The sequence below is a fragment of the Chaetodon auriga genome, chromosome 6, assembly GCF_051107435.1.
Source record: "Chaetodon auriga isolate fChaAug3 chromosome 6, fChaAug3.hap1, whole genome shotgun sequence".
Classification (NCBI taxonomy): domain Eukaryota; kingdom Metazoa; phylum Chordata; class Actinopteri; order Chaetodontiformes; family Chaetodontidae; genus Chaetodon; species Chaetodon auriga.
Window position 1 is genome coordinate 23,538,854 of NC_135079.1, and position 19,760 is coordinate 23,558,613.

Consider the following 19,760-nt stretch of genomic DNA (forward strand, 5'->3'; position numbering starts at 1 on the left):
GTAAGTGAATTAGTCTGGTAAAAATGTGTCTTGTTGACGTAGCTAACGTTACATTACCTAATTAGCCCAGCTAACAAAGAACATGGAACGCCAGCCGAACTGCCTCATCACAGCGCCCTCGTGCTTCCAGGAAGAGGAAATGATTCACCCAAAGGACGCTCAACTCTTTTTCTTTTTCTTTTTTTTCTTTCCTTTTTTTGTTGACAGGCTGTCATTGAGTGGGCTGTCTTTAATGGCTAGCCGAGAGGACACTGAAAATTGTTCAAAAACATAAAAACACACAAAAATAATAGCGATAAAACAGGACAGAGTGTGCCCTCACATCCGCAATGTGACACAATGCAGCCGTGCGAGTGAAGGTGTCTGTCACCTTCTAACACACACAGCCACCAAACAGGTGAGATGCTGAAACTCTGTGCGCCTCTGAATTCTTAGAACCTAAATACAACGTGAATAAAAATAGAAATTAAACTTTTTTATTTATTTATTTGTTGCATTTAATAAATCTAATTAATCAAGGAACAAAAGAGATTGTGCAGACGTAAAGGTAACATTAGACAGCATTGATGGATATATTATATAGCAGCAGAGTAATATTCAGTGTTTTTGGTGTTTGATTTAGCATGTACTATGAATACAGGTGAACAGCGTGAACAAAAGGTTCAACTTTTGTATCACAGGCGGGTTCAGTGTTTGTTAGCGTTTGGTGCCATCTAGCGGTTGACTTTTTAAATTGCACATATACTAAAGGCGCCTCTGCTTGTCAAGACGTGGTTAGTGTCGCTGGTCGCTTTCTCCTGCTTGTCTAACCACCTGTTATCAACTAAAGGAGTGCTTTCTCTGCTTCTCCATCATTCGGTAGACATGAGCTCCATTAAAGAAAGAGCCGCGGCGCTGAACCTTGCAGAAAAATTGTGTGTGCGTCCTCAGGGTAAGTTCAGCAAGCACGCTTTTCAGCGAGGTGTTTGGATTTCTGCCGCCCACGGAGGCCTGTTCATGTGTCTGATTGTTTGCTTCTGCCATGGACAACTATGATAAACTACTCAAAAATCCCTCAACTTGTTGTGGTCAATCTGCACTGATTAACAATCAACCCCAATTCACTGCTGCTGACTAGTTAGACTTTGTAGACTAGTTTTCTTCAGCTTGTGCTTCATACTCCTCCATGAGCCTTTCCTCTTCCTCATGCCGTATCAGTTCCTCAAGGTACCTTGTACTCCTCTCCTCCTCATCTGCACTCCAACCCTGCACAGTTCAGCTGTCAAATGTAACTGAAATAGTTTTTCTCTGTGCCTTTTAGCACATGGAGCAGCCAGTAAGCCAGTCCAGTCTTGCTCCATGTGGAGTGGCCTCATCTCCCACCTCAGGTCCTCTGTGACAGTGAAGTGTCGACGAGTCCACCTCAAGTCTCACAGCGACTGCTTCCTCGGCTCAGAGGCTGTCGATGTGGTGGCAGAACACATTAATCGTGTCAAAGGCTCTGAGGGTGTGTGTGTGTGTGTGTGTGCGCTGGGCAGTGGATTTTACACATAGTATTGTCACATTTTACATCGTATAACAGTGCATTTTTTATTAGTCTCTTTTTGACCCAAACTGCCTTATCATCAATCTCTTTTTTATTTCTGAACCATAAGACATTCAACAAATGTCCCCCTTTCTGTTTGTCTAAAGGCGCCAGTGTGTCACGGGACAAAGTGGTGTGTGTGTGCCAGGCTCTGCTGGACTGTAATGTGTTTGAGGCAGTGGGAACCAAAGTGTTTGGCAAAGACAAGAAGCAGGGTGTGTTTCAGGACAGTAAGAGTGCTCTCTACAGGTTAGACACATACTCAGAAAATCCAAAATCTCTATCTACAGTGGTTGTGACTTTATGAACACGGTAGCCCATTATTTGCCTCTTTTACACACAGGTTTGTAGGTGTGTGTACTCCTTCAGTGGAAGACTTGGAAAGTGCGCTTGTGAATGGCATCCAAAACCTCCTCTGCAGTGCGCCCTCGGACAGGTATTAAGTCAGAATCATTGCATGACATTATACCAGTTTATTAGTCACACATCGTCCAATACAACACCAACACAAGGGTCATAGGGTTGAACACCTGTATCACACAGTGTCAGTAAAAACTGACCAAGACTGGATATATTCCTGAGTACTAGTGCACTGAACTGCATAAATTGTCCATGTGTACTGTAAACTGTACACTGTGTGTGTATTTCTGTCGGTTCATGAACTGTGAACTGTCCAGGTTCTTATGTCACATCCTCACCGATCGGTGCATCAGTGAAGTGATGCGATTGCACACCAAAGAGGAATAAGCTCTCGAGATAAAACCAGAAGTCGAATGCTTGATGGGTGTCAAAATGAAGTTTTTCCACTGTGATGTTGATACTGTATGTGTTATGTTGCAGGTCTAGTCATGATTAAAATAAGATTTTATTGATCCCACACCGGGGTTAGTTGTTATAGCCAGAAAGTATTAAAAAGCAAAAAAACGGCAAAAACAGTGGCAAAGAAGGCTCAAGATAAAAAGTATAGAGGCTATAGAATAAAAAATCAACTATGTGTATGAACATCATGTTCAGATTATAAAAATACTATTGCCAATATTCTTATGAGGAAAAACTACCAATGTTGTTGTATTAAAAAGGGATTTCTTACACTTAATCTGAAAGTTATGAGCACAGTCTGAAGCAGATGACTGGTTGGATTTGACATTTATGTTAGTTGTCTGCGTCTATTATGCATCACCCATCTTAACTAGACGTATAAGTGGCATTTAAAAGAGCACTTCACCGATTAAGCATTGCATTATGAAATTGCCGGTGAAAAGCTTAAAGACAAGATGACAATCGATGCAGCAGACAGAGGTATCGTCCTTTTATTCTGTGTATTCTTCATCCTTCTCTCTTTCTTCCCTCTCGATCCACAAAAGACTTAGTGCAACTATTTTCACATACGTAGGAGCACTCCCAAGACCTGGTAACACAGCTCTGATGTGTAACATCAGTGCTGTTCCCCTTCCAAGAGTGGAATATTTTGATTTTCAAGTTGATTAGATACCTGACGTTTCCAAGAACTTCATCACATTGATGCAAAATCCCTGTAAATCCAATGTCACCATTAGCAGCTCTGTTCATTGATTTGGAACATTGCCCACAGTGGTCTGATACAAGCAGAGAGCTGCCACTCCAGACACGATAAGCTACAAGAAAAATCCTTATTGTCATCCTGTTTGCCTAACCTGTGCTAGAATCCTCATAATGCTTTTCAACGTGTCACCAGCATGAGCTCTCGGCTGTCTCTTCTTTGTATTCCAGGCAGGAAGAGCAGACATGTCCCGCCTGGCCACATGTTCAGACGCCCAGCCCTGTCAAATTCACTCAGACATCCGTAAAAGCCAACCAACTGGACACTTCTGCCACTGCCTGTCTGTCATTGGAGCCTCTGGTGGACAGTCTGTCTCTGAGTCCCAGCAGAGTGCAGACTGACACTGTCTTACCACAATCATGTAAGACCCACCTCCCAGAAATCATTCTTTTTAAGATAAAGTGAGTTAAAAGTGATAATACAGCTTTAAATCTCAGATATGAGGAAATGACAGAAAAGTAAAATCATTATTTTTAGAAGAAAGACCTTACTTTGTTTCCTGTGGAACAGAAAGTTATACAACAGCACAGTATTTGTATGTGTGTGTTTATTTTTGTTGTGCTCCTGTCCTCAGTGGTCGACGAGGTGTGGCAGGAGCAGACTCTGGTCAGGCTGTTAAACCTGGTGGAGCTCCCCCTGCTGGAAGGGGTCCTTCAGTGCTGCCAGACCCCCTCCTCTCCTCATCACTTAAACATGCCAGCCCACAGTAAACCCGACCTGATCTACAGCAGCAACCACCTGGACAGACAGATCCTCAAGGCCTTCAGGGACTTTCAGTGTGTTGGCTTTGAAAGCAGTGTGCTATTTTGACTGTTGATTTAATCTCAACACATCAGTTAGAAGTAGATGATAGTACCAAGGAATTGTTTGATACCATGCCTCTCACTTCAGAGCAGTGTTAATCTTCTCAATTCTAAATTTCTCAAATAAATAGCGGATGTAAGCATATTATTTTTCATTATTTTCCTGTGTTGCTCCTCAGAGAAGACGCGTGGCTCTGTGCAGCTCTGGACTGTCTGGACTTCCTCCCTGATCAGCCAGTGGTGGAGCTGAGCAGAGAGCTGCCTCACTGTTTCCTCCAAGATGAGGACAGCTGTGAGCAAGCACCAACTGGTAGCTGTTCACAGGATGGAGGCAGCTGCTTGGAAGAGTATCAGAACAGGGGTCCTCATGAGCAAGGTATGTATCTGGTATCTGCCAAAGGCCGGGGTTGCTACCTGATTGAGTTTGGTGTATATAATATGATTTCTCCTCATGTCAGCTTTAAAGAAGCCGTCCACCCCAGTCAACAGCAGTGATGAGCGTCCTCGTCTCTCCCAGAGTGGTTTGGCCCAGTCCAAGCTGCTGCTGTACAGGACCCTGACGAAACACTACAGCCACACAGACAGACCTCCACTGCTGCCCCAGCACATGACTGACATCTACACAGCCATCACCGACCTGCTGGGTAACAGCCCCATAGCCCCACTATGACTCAGAAACTGAGCTTTCTCACAAAAAAAAATAGATTTAGTCACATATTTAAGTCAACCAGGCACTTTAACTAAGCCTGTGTAGGATTTCAGTGGCCTCGTGTGGCTCTTATGAAACATTTCTGGGCCTGTGTCTCTACTCAAGCTGTCCAACTCTGCTTAGATTTCAGTAAGCTCAATATCGCGTACATTTGTGTCTCTCTTGTCTTCCCAGTGAAGGCTAAGTTGTGCACGGCTCTTGAGGCTCTGCAGCTCTCTCTGAAGCTGCTGCCTCCCGCCTGCAGAGATGAGCTGCGCAGGCTGCTTACATTCATGGCTCTGGCAGCTGACTCGCAGGGGATAAAACTGGACAAGGAGGTGAGAGCTGGTGGTAAATTTTAAATGGGATAATGCATTTTTAAAATGTTCACGAAAATGTCTGACCATTAGAGTCGTCACTGTGGCCCCGCTTCTCATCTGTCTTCAGGCAGAGAGGTAACAATGAGGGCTTGCTTTAAGAGCTGTACCACCTGTTTTTTTTTGTGCTGTTGGAACTGTAGATGGAGAACAGACTGGCAGTGAAGAGGTCTTTCTCAAGGGCAATCCTCCACAACAAGGCTCTCTCAAAGGAGAAAGAGGACCTGCTGGTGGTCTTCATGCTCAGCAACATAAAGGAAATTTTCAAGGTAAGGGATCGCTGTCAGAACACATGCTTCTCCTCTCCTTGTTTCATTTTGATTGGGAAAGATTTCATTTAATTGAGAGAAAGTGAATCTTTTCTAGAGCTTCCCCATGCATTATTAAGGACTCATAGAATCCCTGATACTGAGCGTTTCATTGCCTCTGGTTGCTTGTTGTCCTGATGGTCACATTACGGCGGGATAAGCCTTTAGTTTTAAGACAGTTTCAGCCTCAGAGGTGCATTAAAGCCCTCAAACTTTCAGACAACAGAAAATTGGCTGGTCCTGATAACTTGGACCCTTGCTTTTAAAAGCTAGCAGCCAATTTTATCACAGCCCTTTTGACACTGGACCAAAACAAAATCCCCTTCATATAGAAATCTGCTTTTGTTCTTCCCCTGACCTGAAAGAGCTTGATCCTACTCTCCTAAACAACTACAGGCCCATCTCCAAACTCAATCTGTCTTGGATAGGATTTTGTATCATTTTCAGTCAGGAACTTTTCATTTATCGAAGGCAGCCATCGTCAACACATTCATCACACCAAAGCTCCCCATCCGACTGAGCTGACAGCAGCACACTAGCAGGACTGCTGGAGGTAACTCCGGAGTTGTCATCACAAAGCTCGTCTATTAGACGCAAGAGGCGTCACTTGGTTGTACTTTTGTTCGCCAACTGTTGTATTGAGTCTCAAACAGAGTGTTTTTGTCTCCTGGGATGAAGAGGAGTTTTCTGTTGCGATAAGGACTCATTCATTGGTTGTACTGAGCACTGACTGCTTCCTTGGTGAACGTCTGAGAGCATTTTCTGGGGAATTCACTGATGTAGGCTTGTAAAAATAACATTCGTTTTCTAAGAAGTAAAAATATTAAATGGTAATAGGCTAATTAGGCCTAAATACATTTGATTTTTTTTTTATTCAGAAGTCAGTTTCAGTGTCTGGCCCTTGGACAAATGTAGTCAAGGACTGCTGTTCTAAGGTATTTGATTTTGTGGCTCTTGCCATAATGTCACCGAGGCTTATCTGTGTAGGTCTGTCAGAACAAAGGACTGGTTTTGGCAGCCATGCTGGTAGTATGATTAAAGTAAAAGAACTGTCCAAATTTGAGTAGCAGAGGTTGTGATGTCCTAACTTTTAGTACCTAGTGCGACTCTAAAAACACTTAAGCCTACATGTCCCATAGTGCAGCTCTATGGCCTTTTTTGAATTGCGACCCTGAACCCAAGCTGAGGTGGTCCTGATGACATCACTAAGACATTTTCAGGGTTGTTCAGGCTTGACAGAGCTCCTCCTTTAAGTAAATAAAAACCAACACTCACATGTGTTACATCTTATTAAATTTAAGACATTAATCAAAGCCCAACTTTGTGAACTCTTCCTGAAATTGCAATCCAGAGTCTGACCCTGATAATTTGTTACCCAAAGGTCAACTCAGAATTGGCTGTATTGGTTTGAGGCTGACTTTGTCTGAAGTGTTTGTGTGAGCTTTGACATTCAGTGGTGTTGTGACTCCCTGTTGCGTAAACAAACTGCTCAAATTGAGTTGCAAAGTATAGCTCAGAAAACTCATACAGACATTTGTGTAAGGGTTTCAGTGAAAGGGATAAGTGGGAAGTTGAAATGAAAAGACTGCCAATTTTTATTTTTCAAGTGTAATTTCATGGATAAGCCGTTTTCTGCCGTTAAATAATTTGCCACCAACCTTGTTTTCTTTGCTCCAGATACCAGGGGCTCTGCACAAAGGAGTGAGTGACAAGCTGGCCGGCCTGGTGCAGGGGAAGCAGCCCGATGTGACTGGTAAATGAGTGTTCATGAGTGGTAATCCCACAGCAGCGCCCAACACATAACACCTTGATAATGGACAGGTCAAAACATCAAGTCACTCTGCTGTAAATACAAGAGCATTTAAAGTCAGAACAGATGGGAAGAAATCTTGCTCTCTCACTAGGTTACAGCTGCTTTTGTACAGCTGCAGGTACAATACAAGACAGATGTGGTGCCATTAAAAAAACTTCCTTTTACCTTTTCACAATAAGGTCTAATTCACTGCGGTTGATAATGGTGCTGATATTTTTCACTTTATTGAAACACAACCATGTGTTAAGTTACAGATGTCTAAGAAAACCCATTTGCATCTGTCATGATTTATTATTTTTAAGTCTCCACAGAGGAGCACAAATGACTTCCACATGCAAGCTTTCGCTTGGCCGAAGCTTTTGTTGTTGAATAATTCGAAATGTTTTTCTGCTGCAGGTGGATCCTCTGGTAGTGTAATAGATAGAAGTAGAAAAGAGTCCTAACATCAGTGAACGTGTTCAGTAATGTCAGTCGCGAAGCCGTCCGTCTAAAGTTTAGCTAACCAAGCGACTGGTCAGACTGAGTGTACTGAATTAAGGTGGAGGTGCATTTTATTGATTATGAATTAGATTTTTCATTGATTAATGATTCGTTGATGTCATATTTGAATGTGAAATTTGCTGATGCGTTTGTGGTAGAGGTCACTGGGAGGGATTGTGGGTAATATGTGAGGAGCTGACGGTTCACACTGTTTTTCTCGTCTGTCCTTCAGGCTCGACCTTCTGTCAGCAGCTCTCCAGCAGGACTTACACCCACTCTGCAAAAAATACCACCAACCAGGAACTGTGGGCGCTGCTGAACAGCATCCACCTGGACACCAAGATTTCTTCCAAGGAGAGGAAGCGCCTGCTCGGGCAGTTTTACCAAGCCCACCCAGAAATATTTAACCAGTACTTTGGTGAATCTGCTGTTGGTGTGCTGTAGATTTGGAGGACACTCATACAGTTTCTCTGTTTCTGATGTCTTCTACAGGCATTTTCACCACTTACTAGTTTTTGCCTGTCACATTTTTGTGAATAGTTGGTCAGTTAGACACAAGCAGGCTGACTTCAAAGAAATGTTTATAACAATAAATATTAGTGGACATTGTAAAGATATGTATGGGAAAGATGCCTCCAGCATATGATTGCTTTTGTATGTGTATTTGCTTTACTATTGAACAAAATAAATAAACCGTTGATATACTGAGCTGTATTTCTCTTAAATCTAAATTTAGAACATAAACATTATATCACATGATTAAGCTTGAACGTGTGTGTGTTTTAACACAAAGCAGATGGAATAGAAGCGAGGCAGCCCATCATTTGTGAGGAAAAAAACTAAATCCGTTATTTGCTGCAACAAAGGTTGTCTTGTGTGAAGGTAATTCTTAGTATTCTGTTCCTCTCAGTCTGTGAATATGTTGTGTATTATGTCCTGATGCATGTCTATTCATTTTGTTAATTTGTCGAGAGAATTTTGAAAAAAGTGTCTTCTTGCAAGATATGTTGTCAAAATTCACTATCACATTCTCTTGGACATACTGGGGAATTTTGACATGTATATGAGAGTTTGAGTGCTACATTGCTAAAATGTAGCTTATTTGAATTATAACTCCACAACATAATTTCAGCAAAATTCTTGCAGTTATAACATTTGCTAACTGCACATGTAAAACACATGTAAAACCAAGTAATTAATTTCACGACGAACTGCATAACAAATTTCCATATACTGACGTTTTAGCAGACTTTTTTGCTAAACTTTGTGACTATAGAATCAAATCATGACTAATTCAAACTGTTAAGAAGATCAATGCTGACCAGAGGGAACATGGGTGAAATAAATTTGTTTCTAGACTGAACCATTGAGAAGTTGCTGACCAGAGTCGCAGTAAGAGCGCAGCCATGCAGTCAGTTGCTGTGGTTTTTGTTGCTGAGTAGTCTGTAGGCTATTTGAGGACGGCTGCCATCCCTGCCATCCCCCCTCTCCTCTAGTAGCAGAGAGGGTGCAGGGGCAGAGGGGATGTTTAGTTGAATATGTCTACTCTGCCTGATTCACTGAACCTTTATCTGACTGAGCTTTGTGTTAGTTAGACTCTATGGCCCGACCATGGCTCTGATATATCAGTAGCCCAACTGTGCTGTGTATTGATAAATGCATGGTGCTGTCTGTGGTGCTGAAGGAGCACACAGATTAGTAATTGCACCTTTTCCCCTCAGTTTTGTCTTAGATCTATAATATTCTGTAACCTATGTACTATAAATACTCAAGTTTATACTATATCGCCTGTAGTGTCACCTTCATGATCACAGTGACGAGCTTCAACATGTTGCTGACCGAGAGGATCATAGAGACGCACTGCTTCCTGTAGTAGTCCTGCAATATTGCTGTAATATTTCTGTGATCATTCAGTAGTGCCTGTGCTGCTGAAACTACTCTCCAAGACCAAACCACCTCTGTAACAAAATATTTTGGGATGGATGAAACTCAAGATATAGTTTTTACTAATGATGTTTGGTGTATCCTGTGAGTGGAGCAGTTAAAATGACTGAGGAAACCTGCCTGTACTGACCGCACTGAGCTCTGCTGCTACAGTTGCTTAAATCAAGGTTAAGTCTGTAATGTGAAAACTATGGTGTGTTGGGAAAAAATAAACATAATTAAAACACAGAAAATCATCTAATGCTGTTTAATAATCTGGAGAAACTGACTCCCTGGATTAAATCTGGATGGATCGCCGCCCATAATGTAGAAGCATATTTGTGTGCGCGCGCCCCGGTTGGAGAGGGCTCGACTGCTACGTCATTTTAGCCCCACCCAATACAGGAAGAGACGCTTGGTTAGCGGCAAGCCATCAGAGGAGGCGACGACGTTAAAAAGCTCGACTTATTTAGGATGAAACAAAGCCTTCATTGTGTTGAGGACGGTGTCTGGCAGTGGTGAAGCTGTGAATGAATTTGTAACAGTGATAATTACTATGGTGGGTTTTGAAGGAGTGGCTGTGTCTTAAGGGTTTTGTTGTTTACAGCGAATCGTGTTCACGCTGACTAAAGCTAACATTTGATAAGTTCAGCTTCACAGCTCACCCATCTCTCTCCTCGGTGCTGCCGACTACAAGGTTAGTAACGTTAGACTAGACTGTGATCACAGCCGCAGTGCCACGAGGCTTTGTTCTGTTTACTTCTGTCGTGTTCACCACCTTAGACAGCTTAGCATCGCACCGACTCCTCTCCCCCTCCCCAGCTGATGTAGGTGATGTCATCATCTCGAGATCACAACAAACCTGTGTCTCCTTCTCCTTGTACTTTCACATGAAATCCAGTCACTTTACATATGCTGTTCATTGAATATTGCATGTCTAAAAATATCACTGACACCGCGACACGTCACATATATGTCATGTAGTGTAATCATTGTGCATTTTACTGACTTTGAAATAACTGCAGATTACAACTTGACACAGACAAAATATGCTGTTTTGCAGCCCTGAGCATGCCGAAGGAGGCAGACCACCTTGAGGGTGGAGAAGACAAGGAGTCAAAGGAGGAGAGGGCGCAGGATGCTTCGGAAGAGACAGTGAGGAAGAGGGTCCGGGCAAATACTCCAAGTCCACATAGAGGGAACACTCCTCAAGGTGGGAAACGGGTTCATTTCAGTTTCATTGGCGTAGAGGATGAAACAATTCAGGAGAAGGTTTGCCCAGACTAAGAAATTCATTTGGCTTTCTGTGGATTGGGACAGGCGTTGGCAGACTTTGATTGGCAGTTTACATAAGATCTGTTGTTGTCTAGTGGTCTCGGCGTCTCTCAGACCTGGACGTGCGGTGCAAAGCTCTCAAGTTGTTGCCTGCCTGTCTGCTTTCTCTCAGATACGGTTCAGATCCAACTCAGTTCCTCGGTCTGTCCTCAACAGCTCTTTATTAGCTGCTGAGGAGCAGCACAAACAACCTTCCTTTTACATATGCAGATAAAGAAACAGTCTGTTAGGCAGCATCACAAACATGTTCCTTCAGGGCTTGGCAAATAAACTCTTCTGGGCCGTAGTCCTCTCCTGTCTCAACTCAACAACACAGCTCCTCTTATTCTCATCTCATCATCACTTCTGCATGGTCCACTGCAGAACAAAACAAGTATGACTTAGTTGGGAGCTGCATCACACACGATGACACTTTTTGGACACTCATTTTTAATTCCACCCAACTGTCAGCTCTAGTTTAATAAATGCTCCATTATCCGGTTCTTTCTGCTTAGAGTTTTATTGTGTTTCCCATTTGTGTAGTTCTACATTTGACAGATGAAGACATGGCACAAGTGTTTGGAAATATTGTGGCTTCTTGTTCATACTCATAGGTACAAATTGGATTATCCTGTAGAGGCAGGAGTAGAAACTTTGTTTTATGGCAGGTATGCTGAACAGGCTTAACAGATCTTGTAGATATTGTGCGCTTAGTTAGAACAGAAAGATTGTAAGTGTTCACTAGCTTTTGAGGCAAAGTATACTCTGATGTGTAATTTTCTAGGAATAAATCATTTAAATAATTTATTTTCTTCCTTCACAGCCAGCCCTCCCAGGTTTGTCTCTGTTGAGGAGCTGATGGAGACGGCTAAAGGAGTCACTAACATGGCTCTGGCTCATGAAATAATGGTTAACCACGCTTTTCAAGTCAAACCAGCGGAGCTTCCTGAGGGAAGGTGAGAGATTGATTGGATACAGTAACAGACCTTTGAGTGCTTGTCTTGCTGTATAAGTTAAAGTACCTCCTGTACCTGTGTACAGTTTGGAGCGTAGAGTGAAGGAGATCATGCACAAAGCATTCTGGGATTGCTTGGAAGCTCAGTTGAAGGAGGATCCACCGACGTACGGACATGCCATTAAACTGCTGGCTGAGATCAAAGAGGTGAAGCAGAGGTTTTTATTTTATTCAGGAAGTAAACCAGCCCAGATGACTCAGAAACTCCTCACATGTGAGGTCTTATTTTAGCTGCCACGTTCTCTCTTCAGACACCATCCTGCAGTTGTTTGTATTTTGAGAAGGTCATGGGTGCATGGCTGGACATGTAATACAATATCTGTCTTCTGTCTTTCCATTCCCGCCTGCATTTAATCGTCCCTGCTCATCCAGACTCTGCTGTCTTTCTTGCTGCCGGGCCACGGTCGCCTGCGCTCCCGTATTGAGGAGGTTCTGGACTTACCTCTAATCCAGCAGCAGGCTGAGAATGGAGCACTTGACATCAGTCGACTGTCAAAGTTTATCGTTGAGATGATGGGCTCCCTGTGCGCCCCCTGCAGAGACGAGGACGTGAATAAGCTAAAGGAGATCACCGATGTTGTGCCTCTGCTCAAGTAAGCCAAGAGACAAGAGAGAGACTATTATTAGTTCTGCATGTTTCTGGTCATGATTTATTTTTGGATCATGTAATTTCATTCCGGAGTCGAAGACAGCTCGCTCTGAAGTGACGTTATCATAGTGGATGATAAGAGAAGAGGTAGCAGGTCCCCAGAATTAATGCAGACTTAATGAAAGTGAATAACAAGTTAAACCTTGGCTGAGTGGGACGTGGATTTCAAACCTCCACAGCATATTTTGAGTAGATAGAATTTCATGACAGACGAGTCCTTGTTTCTGTCTGTTCTGTCTTCCTCTGTCCTCACTCTTAGGGCCATATTCTCTGTGCTGGACCTGATGAAGGTGGACATGGCTAACTTTGCCGTCAGCAGCATCAGGCCTCATCTGATGCAGCAGTCAGTTGAGTATGAAAGGAGCAAGTTCCAGGAGTTTCTGGAGAAACAACCTAGTAAGGAATCATTCTCCCATTAAATAAATCAAATTATATATTATTCATGCTGAAACATTATGTATTGTTCTTGCATATACAGGTAAATCTAATAGCACGTGCACTCATTTTGCCTTCTTTGCAGCGTGATGCAGCTAGTCAGTTACGGCACATCCTGAAACAAAACTGGGTGTTGTTTATGAAATTCATTGACAGTTGAAATCTGGCTCAGCTCCAGCACATGGAGTAAAGCAAAGCAAGACATTCATAGTAGTCTAGCACTTCCTCTAGCTACATTCGCTACAGTCTCCTGCAGTTGAACATCATAGATTTCTGTGTTAATGTGCTTGTTATCACAAAAATATCTTCAGTTGTCTTCTGGGGTGCATAATTAGTGGAATGTCAACCACGAAGAAGCTGTTATTAGTGTTTTAGTGAATGTGGCCTGGTTCTTCTCAAAGCAGGCAAATGGGTGGATGTTACATATCTTTGCTGGGAAAACAAGGATCTGCTGTATCCAGGAAATTATCTGTTCTTCTTTAGATGCCTTAGACTACACTGAGAAGTGGCTTGAGGACACAGTGAGATGCTTGAGAGAGGCTGCAGTGGAAGGTTCGAGCGCTGCCTCATCAAACCCTCCCTCACTCGTCCCCCTTAATGTCCATAATCACGCCTATTTACGCCTGCTGAGGTGGGACCACACCTCAGACCCTTTCCCAGAGGTACACTCCATCAATCCTGAAACTTGTCGTCTTTTCTTTAATGAATTCTGTCCCTTGTGATTCTGTTTGTGTCTGTGAGCATAAACCCTATTCCTCTTACTCTCGTCTCCGCAGACATTGTTGATGGATCAGGTCCGGTTTCAGGAGATGCAGCAGGAGGCTGAGCAGTTAGTTCTGCTCTCCTCTGTGCTCCTCGTTGTCTACACCACCACAGGGGAGGCTATCTCAGGCCTGCCAGGCCTGATGGAGACTCTTAAAAACACTGTCAATGTCATGCTTGCAGACATGCACACACCGTGAGTACCAGTATTCTTATTTGCCAAATTACAGTGGACAACGTTGCAGGTTGATTGATGCAGGGAACCTTTCAGCTATGATTTCACTGACTGGGTGGAATGACTGATCAGGGTGAGGTTCTAGTGGCCTGAATGCGACTGAGCCAAACATTAGCTATTTTTCGAGGCAGTTAACATTTTACCAGGAAATTTGATGGTAAATACAGTTCAGTAAGAATGACAATTCAGCAGCTGGAGAGTCAGATATTTCTCAGGAGTTGATGGAGACTGAGAACAGAACTAATGACAAGTGACTAGAAAGAGTGAATATTGAACCAATAATGTCCCATGTCTGCCGAATGTGTAAATAAACAACCTGTTTGCAAACATGTTTGCCATATAAAGTTAATAAGGTGCTAATGTGCCAATGTTTCGCAGCTACCAAGTGAAAAAAAATCAATGAATGCAGCTTTACTGTGTTTTGCACTTGCATCTTTTTAATACTAGCAGCAATTTTACAACTTGTAGCCAAGTTGTGTTGCTATATTTAAATGCTTCCTTTTTGCCTGTCCCAAGGTCTTTTAGTGCACAGGAGGCCTTAGCGACCATCGGGGAGAAACTGTGTTTTGAGCTGAGTCAGTGTTTAAGCCAACATGGCTACTCTCCATTTTCAGCTGACCGAAAGAGCACTCTGAGGGGACAAATTTCAGCTACCGTCCAGCCGGACAACGCAGTCCGCAAGCTGATGGGTGAGAACAGTGATGCATGTGATGACTTTCAATAGCGTGCGACTGACTGTGCATGTTATGGACACAGTGACAGAGATCTCCTTTCCTCTCCCCTCCTCTCAGACTCTCGGGTTCAGAGCTACCTCCTGGCTTCCCTGGAGTCCAGCCAACATAAGACCCCTCCTCCTCTCCCGGGGGGTCTTGTTCCAGTAGGCAGGGAGCTGAAGGAGCTTGCTGTTCGCTTCAGCCGCCTCGTCAACTTCAACAAGCTGGTCTTCTCCCCGTTCTACCAAAAGATTCTCCATAAAATACTGACAGTAGGGGAGAGTCCATAAACATGGAAATATGGAGTAGGAGCCACGTGGAGACTGGTCTGTACTGTAGTTTTGCCATTTCTCCTCACTAGTAATGGTTAAGATTTAGAGAAAGGTGTTCAGGAAGCTGATCTGCATTCAGCAGATAAAACCAACCTTATGCCAACATAATCAAAAGCATTGGCTAAAATCCACATTAACTCACACTGTTGCTTATTTGATAAAACCTCAGGCCTCATAATTGTGTCCTTACAATAGCATCTCACATGGAGTTGTTTTCAGTATTACTAGCTGGGTATCATTCGATATCGGATCCAAAACAATACTTGTGTTTTAGAACCCATACTACAGCAGTACTTAGTGGTACGATTACCATACTTTGCAGAGTATTAACACATTTCTTTTGACAAAACCACTGTGGTTGGGTACATTATAAGGTAACAAAACTATGATTCTAAAATATAGAATTAAAGTCAACAAGACAAAGGATTGGAGCCTTTATCAAATGTCTTGGAGTAGGAAATCAGTCCTCATTTAACTAAAATGGAAGGAACGTCTGCATGTTTGACGCTCCTTTAATTTTCTCAATCCGATCATGTCACCCTGCAGAGCCGGACAGCCCACACAGGTCTAGATGCAGCAGTTTCAGACCCACAGCTTCGTATGTACATCATGTCCACACAAATGTTGCGGCATACATACGTCTAAATCTGTGGATCTGGAACTGCTGTGTCTAGAGCTGTGCAGGTCAATGACAGTGACACAGGAGACCAAGCAGTCAGCCCGCTTTCACAGGACACTGCACTCGTTGGCAAAAGCATTTTTTACAAATGTCCTACGATTCACTAACACACAGTTTGGTTGGCAAATATGAAGCACCATTAACAAACGAATGCGTTTAGTTTTCAAAATACAAAATGTACCTATCAAACAAATACACAACATACTGTACACTACTCACAAAAAGTTAGGGATATTTGGCTTTCGGGTGAAATTTAAGGAAAATGTAAAAAGTTCATGCTACAGTGATATTATATCATGAAAGTAGTGCATTTAAGTAGAAGCATGAAATGGTGATTTCCTCATCTCAATTTATTGAAACAAAAAACAACAATGGTGGGACATCAAAAAATGTCAATGTCTCAATAACTTGTCATGTGTCCTTGAGCATCAATTACAGCTTGACAATGACATCTCATGCTGTTCACAAGTGACTTATTGTCTGCTGAGGCATGGCATCCCACTCTTCTTGAAGGGTGGCCCTCAGGTTATTAAGGTTCTGGGGTACAGAGTTACGAGCCTCTACACAGCGACTCACCTGATCACATAGGTTTACTATGGGATTCAGGTCTGGAGAAAGTGCAGGCCACTCCATTTGAGGTACCCCAGTCTCCAGCAGCCGCTCCCTAATGATGCGACCTCGATGAGCTGCAGCATTGTTGCATTGTTGTCCATAAGGATGAAATAAGCCTGTGTTGTTCATGCAGGGGCACAATGACTGGATTAATGATGTTATTCAGGTAGTATGGGCTTGTCACGCTACCATTCACAAAGTGTAGGGCAGTTCTGTATTGACTAGACACACCTGCCCACACTGTAACACCACCACCAAAGGCTCATCTGGTGAAAACAGTGGCTGATGCATAGCGCTCTCCTTGGCATCTCCAACATCGTTGGCGGCCATCATTTCTGCTCAATGTGAATCGACTTTCATCAGAGAACAGCACTGAGGCCCGCTGGTCCCTCATCCAGCGCAAATGTTCCCTGGCCCATGCAAGACGATGACGCCTATGCCTGATGGTGTGGTCAGGTACCCTTGCAGGTTGTCTAGCGTGCAGACCATGCTGATGTAAACGGTTTTGAATGGTCTGATGTGACCCTCTCACCTCCCTTAAATGTGCCCAGAGTTGAGTGCTCCAGTCTCTCTGTATCTCTGTTGCAACCTGCTGATGACACTCTGTGACACTCTAAGCTTAGTGGGCACTTCCCTCTGAGAACTTCCTGTTTGAAGCCTCGCAATGGCGAGGTACTGTTGATCAGTTGTTAGGTGTCGTCTTGGTCTCATGATGTCAAAATGTGAACAGCATGATGAAGAGGACTGTTTTAATACCAATTCTAATTGAACCAGGAAATTTATTGGTTGATTCATGGATTGAACACCTGTTGTTAATTTTGCCATTCAGCTCCTTGTTAGACAACAGCAAGTTGTGCAAAACGTACTGAAACACTGAACAGTTGGACATGTGCATTCAAAAGTTTAGAGAAGATCAAATTAAGTTCACCTGTAAAAGTTATAGTGCATTTTAGGTTCATCCTGAAATTTCACCCGAAAGCCGAAAATCCCTAACTTTTAGTGAGCAGTGTATTTCAAATACATATGCTTATATGCTATATTAACCATGTAAACACAATGAAGACATTTAACTATACACCCTGCTGGTGTTCCATAATGACACACAAGGAAGCAGATTATCTTTCCAGTAATATTCCTGAGCAATGAGAGAACAGCCGGCTTGCGCATGGCATTTGGTTTCGACTTATGAACTGCTCTTGAATGATGCCATGTGAACAGACAAACCATGGTTACCTGACTGTGCTCTGGAGAGAGCACCTGATTGGTCAATGCTCAGGAACATGTTGTGGGAGATTTCACCCAGATGCTGCATGACAGGTCATTTAGCATGTCACACTACATGAGCACAGATGCCGATTGTCGTTCATGATCGGCAACAACACTGGTAATTAGTCAGCCACGACAAAATCGTCTCAAAATCAGGCTAGAATCGTGTAGTCTGATCCAGGGATAAGTCAAGTATTCCCCAAACAAATCTCCAACAGAATGTGTGTATCTGCCTGACTGACATCTCCTGTTATCTCATAATGCGTAAAACACCTCTGGAGTCCTCCTGAATATGGCAGAGATGAGACTTTTTTGCCAAGTTAAGAATGTTGATAAAAATATGCAACACTCCTAGACGTTTTGGCTGGGACTGATTCCCTACACTCTGACATTTTCATACAAATCTGGCTAGTAAAAGCTTTCAGTACTTGACAGTTCTCAAACTCAGAGCTACTGACGGTTTAATTGACTGCTCAAAGCGGGTTAGCAAAGCATGACTGCATGCTGTCTTTTTCACTGCAATCCTAAGGAAATACAGTGGATACAAAAAGCTTTACACCTTTACAGCTTGAGAATCACAATCTCTGCACTGGCTGATGGGGAATCTAAACCTAAATGACCAAAATCACAGCATCCACTCTAAAAATGAACATGCAACAAGTGGAGTCTTCTTAAAACAAGAATCTGTGAATTACTTCCTACACACATTTTAACTGCACAACAATATGAAGTAAAGGGTAAGTAGACTTTTTGTACCCACTGTATGTGCACAACTGACTGTTCTTATAAGATATTTTAGCGTTTTAGACAAAAAGAAAGTTACCTGAATGAATTGACAGAAGGGAAGCCAGACTGGTGTTATGGACCAACTTGAACCGTTGCTCTTTTGTTAGTTGTTGTTTCGAATAACTTTAACTTATTTTAAGCATTTCTAATTGTAAGATGTTCAGAATATTTACTTTTGACAAACACTTTGCTTTGCAGACATATTTTAAACGCTCAATTTACTGCAGAATATTTACAGTGGTTGGAGTATTTCTTCAGGTACTCACAGAATGATGTCGCCTGTTCCCCAAATGAATAAGACGTGTTCATTGACTGCTCACATCAATTACATTGATATTTGTCTTTAAATGTTCATCCAACATGCCAATAAAGTGTTGTTTGTCCCACAGAGCAGAGTCAGTTGTCATCCCAGTATGTCTTGTTGGTTTGTCTCTTTGTTGGCCTGCTTCTATCAGATTTGGGATCTAATGGGATTCCCAGGTGGATCTCTGGCGGGGGAGATGTTAGAGACCCAGGTGGAACTGGGTAATGCCGGTATGTTAATGACCTAATGGGCTTTCGTTTATTGTTGACAAACCATCAGTCTGACATTGTACTCTCTCTTGATTGGCTGGTTCAAGGACTAATTTCAGTCCAAAGCACAATCTGAATATCCTGAAAACTGAGAGGACCCATCATCATCACCATCACCAAACTGTCACGTATACTTTACATATGAGACACTAGGTGGAGCCAGGATTCCGATTTACAATCTGATAAGACATTTATAGAAACAGAATATACAATTGCAAAGTAGCCCTTAAAGTGAATTGGGAGTTCCACTCGACACCAGCAAATGTTTAAATTACCCAGTTTTACTAGCAGTTACATGATATATAGATGAAGACTTGACTGTACAGTTTGATTTCTTATGTTTGAACACATCTGTAAAAAAAAAAAAAACATTACAATTTGAACAAGTGCAACAAAAAGATGAGACAGGATGAAGACAGACATCAAATGAGAATGAAATACATTATTACATTTAAATACAGTCTTGTTCTGCTGACATGTCTAGTCCTCCTGATTATTATGTTTGCTTGAGTCTGAGATGTGTGTGTAATTAAATGTAGTTTTTGTCTTTGATTAAAACAATAGTTGATGACCAGCTGACAATAGCAACTCTCTCCTCTTAGATGCTTGTTCAGGAGCCGGGTGGGTCACTTTTTTTGAAGGAGTTGTTGAATTTTAATCATCTTTTGTGAAACCCAGTTTAAAACTGAATTGTTGACAGTGGTATTATAAGCCACATGAGAGGAAGGTCCTCTATACTGATTGTTGCTGAAAATCCTCCACTGCATTTTACCCAGTCAGTGGGCAATTAAATGCAAGAACCAGGTGCCACCTGCAGCTCTGAGGACATTGCCTGGTTTCTCCAATTTCCCTGA

The 19,760-nt window shown here is 42.6% G+C and overlaps 2 protein-coding genes across 3 annotated transcripts; both read left to right on the top strand.

Annotated features, from left to right (window-relative positions):
- The first annotated feature begins 864 nt into the window (after window positions 1-864).
- LOC143322508 (DEP domain-containing protein 7-like) lies at window positions 865-8,058 on the top strand. The gene is made up of 12 exons (XM_076733740.1): window positions 865-931; window positions 1,301-1,486; window positions 1,672-1,813; window positions 1,908-2,000; window positions 3,314-3,504; window positions 3,718-3,919; window positions 4,126-4,283; window positions 4,405-4,590; window positions 4,830-4,972; window positions 5,155-5,280; window positions 6,997-7,072; window positions 7,845-8,058. The coding sequence occupies exons 1-12, from the start codon at window positions 865-867 to the stop codon at window positions 8,054-8,056; spliced, it is 1,782 nt and encodes a 593-aa protein (XP_076589855.1). The 3' UTR covers window positions 8,057-8,058.
- Window positions 8,059-9,933: 1,875 nt separating this feature from the next.
- On the top strand, window positions 9,934-18,721 carry tcp11l1 (t-complex 11, testis-specific-like 1). 2 transcript variants are annotated; one of them, XM_076733536.1, is made up of 10 exons: window positions 9,934-10,232; window positions 10,599-10,748; window positions 11,673-11,805; window positions 11,891-12,011; window positions 12,237-12,457; window positions 12,773-12,909; window positions 13,432-13,610; window positions 13,725-13,906; window positions 14,462-14,634; window positions 14,737-18,721. In XM_076733536.1, exons 2-10 carry the CDS (start codon window positions 10,607-10,609, stop codon window positions 14,946-14,948), a joined length of 1,500 nt encoding a protein of 499 aa, XP_076589651.1. In that variant the 5' UTR covers window positions 9,934-10,232; window positions 10,599-10,606; the 3' UTR covers window positions 14,949-18,721. The 2 variants fall into 2 exon arrangements, with proteins under 2 accessions (XP_076589651.1, XP_076589652.1); XM_076733537.1 differs by lacking the exon at window positions 14,737-18,721 and having other exon boundaries at window positions 10,092-10,232; window positions 14,560-14,634.
- Window positions 18,722-19,760: the final 1,039 nt, after the last annotated feature.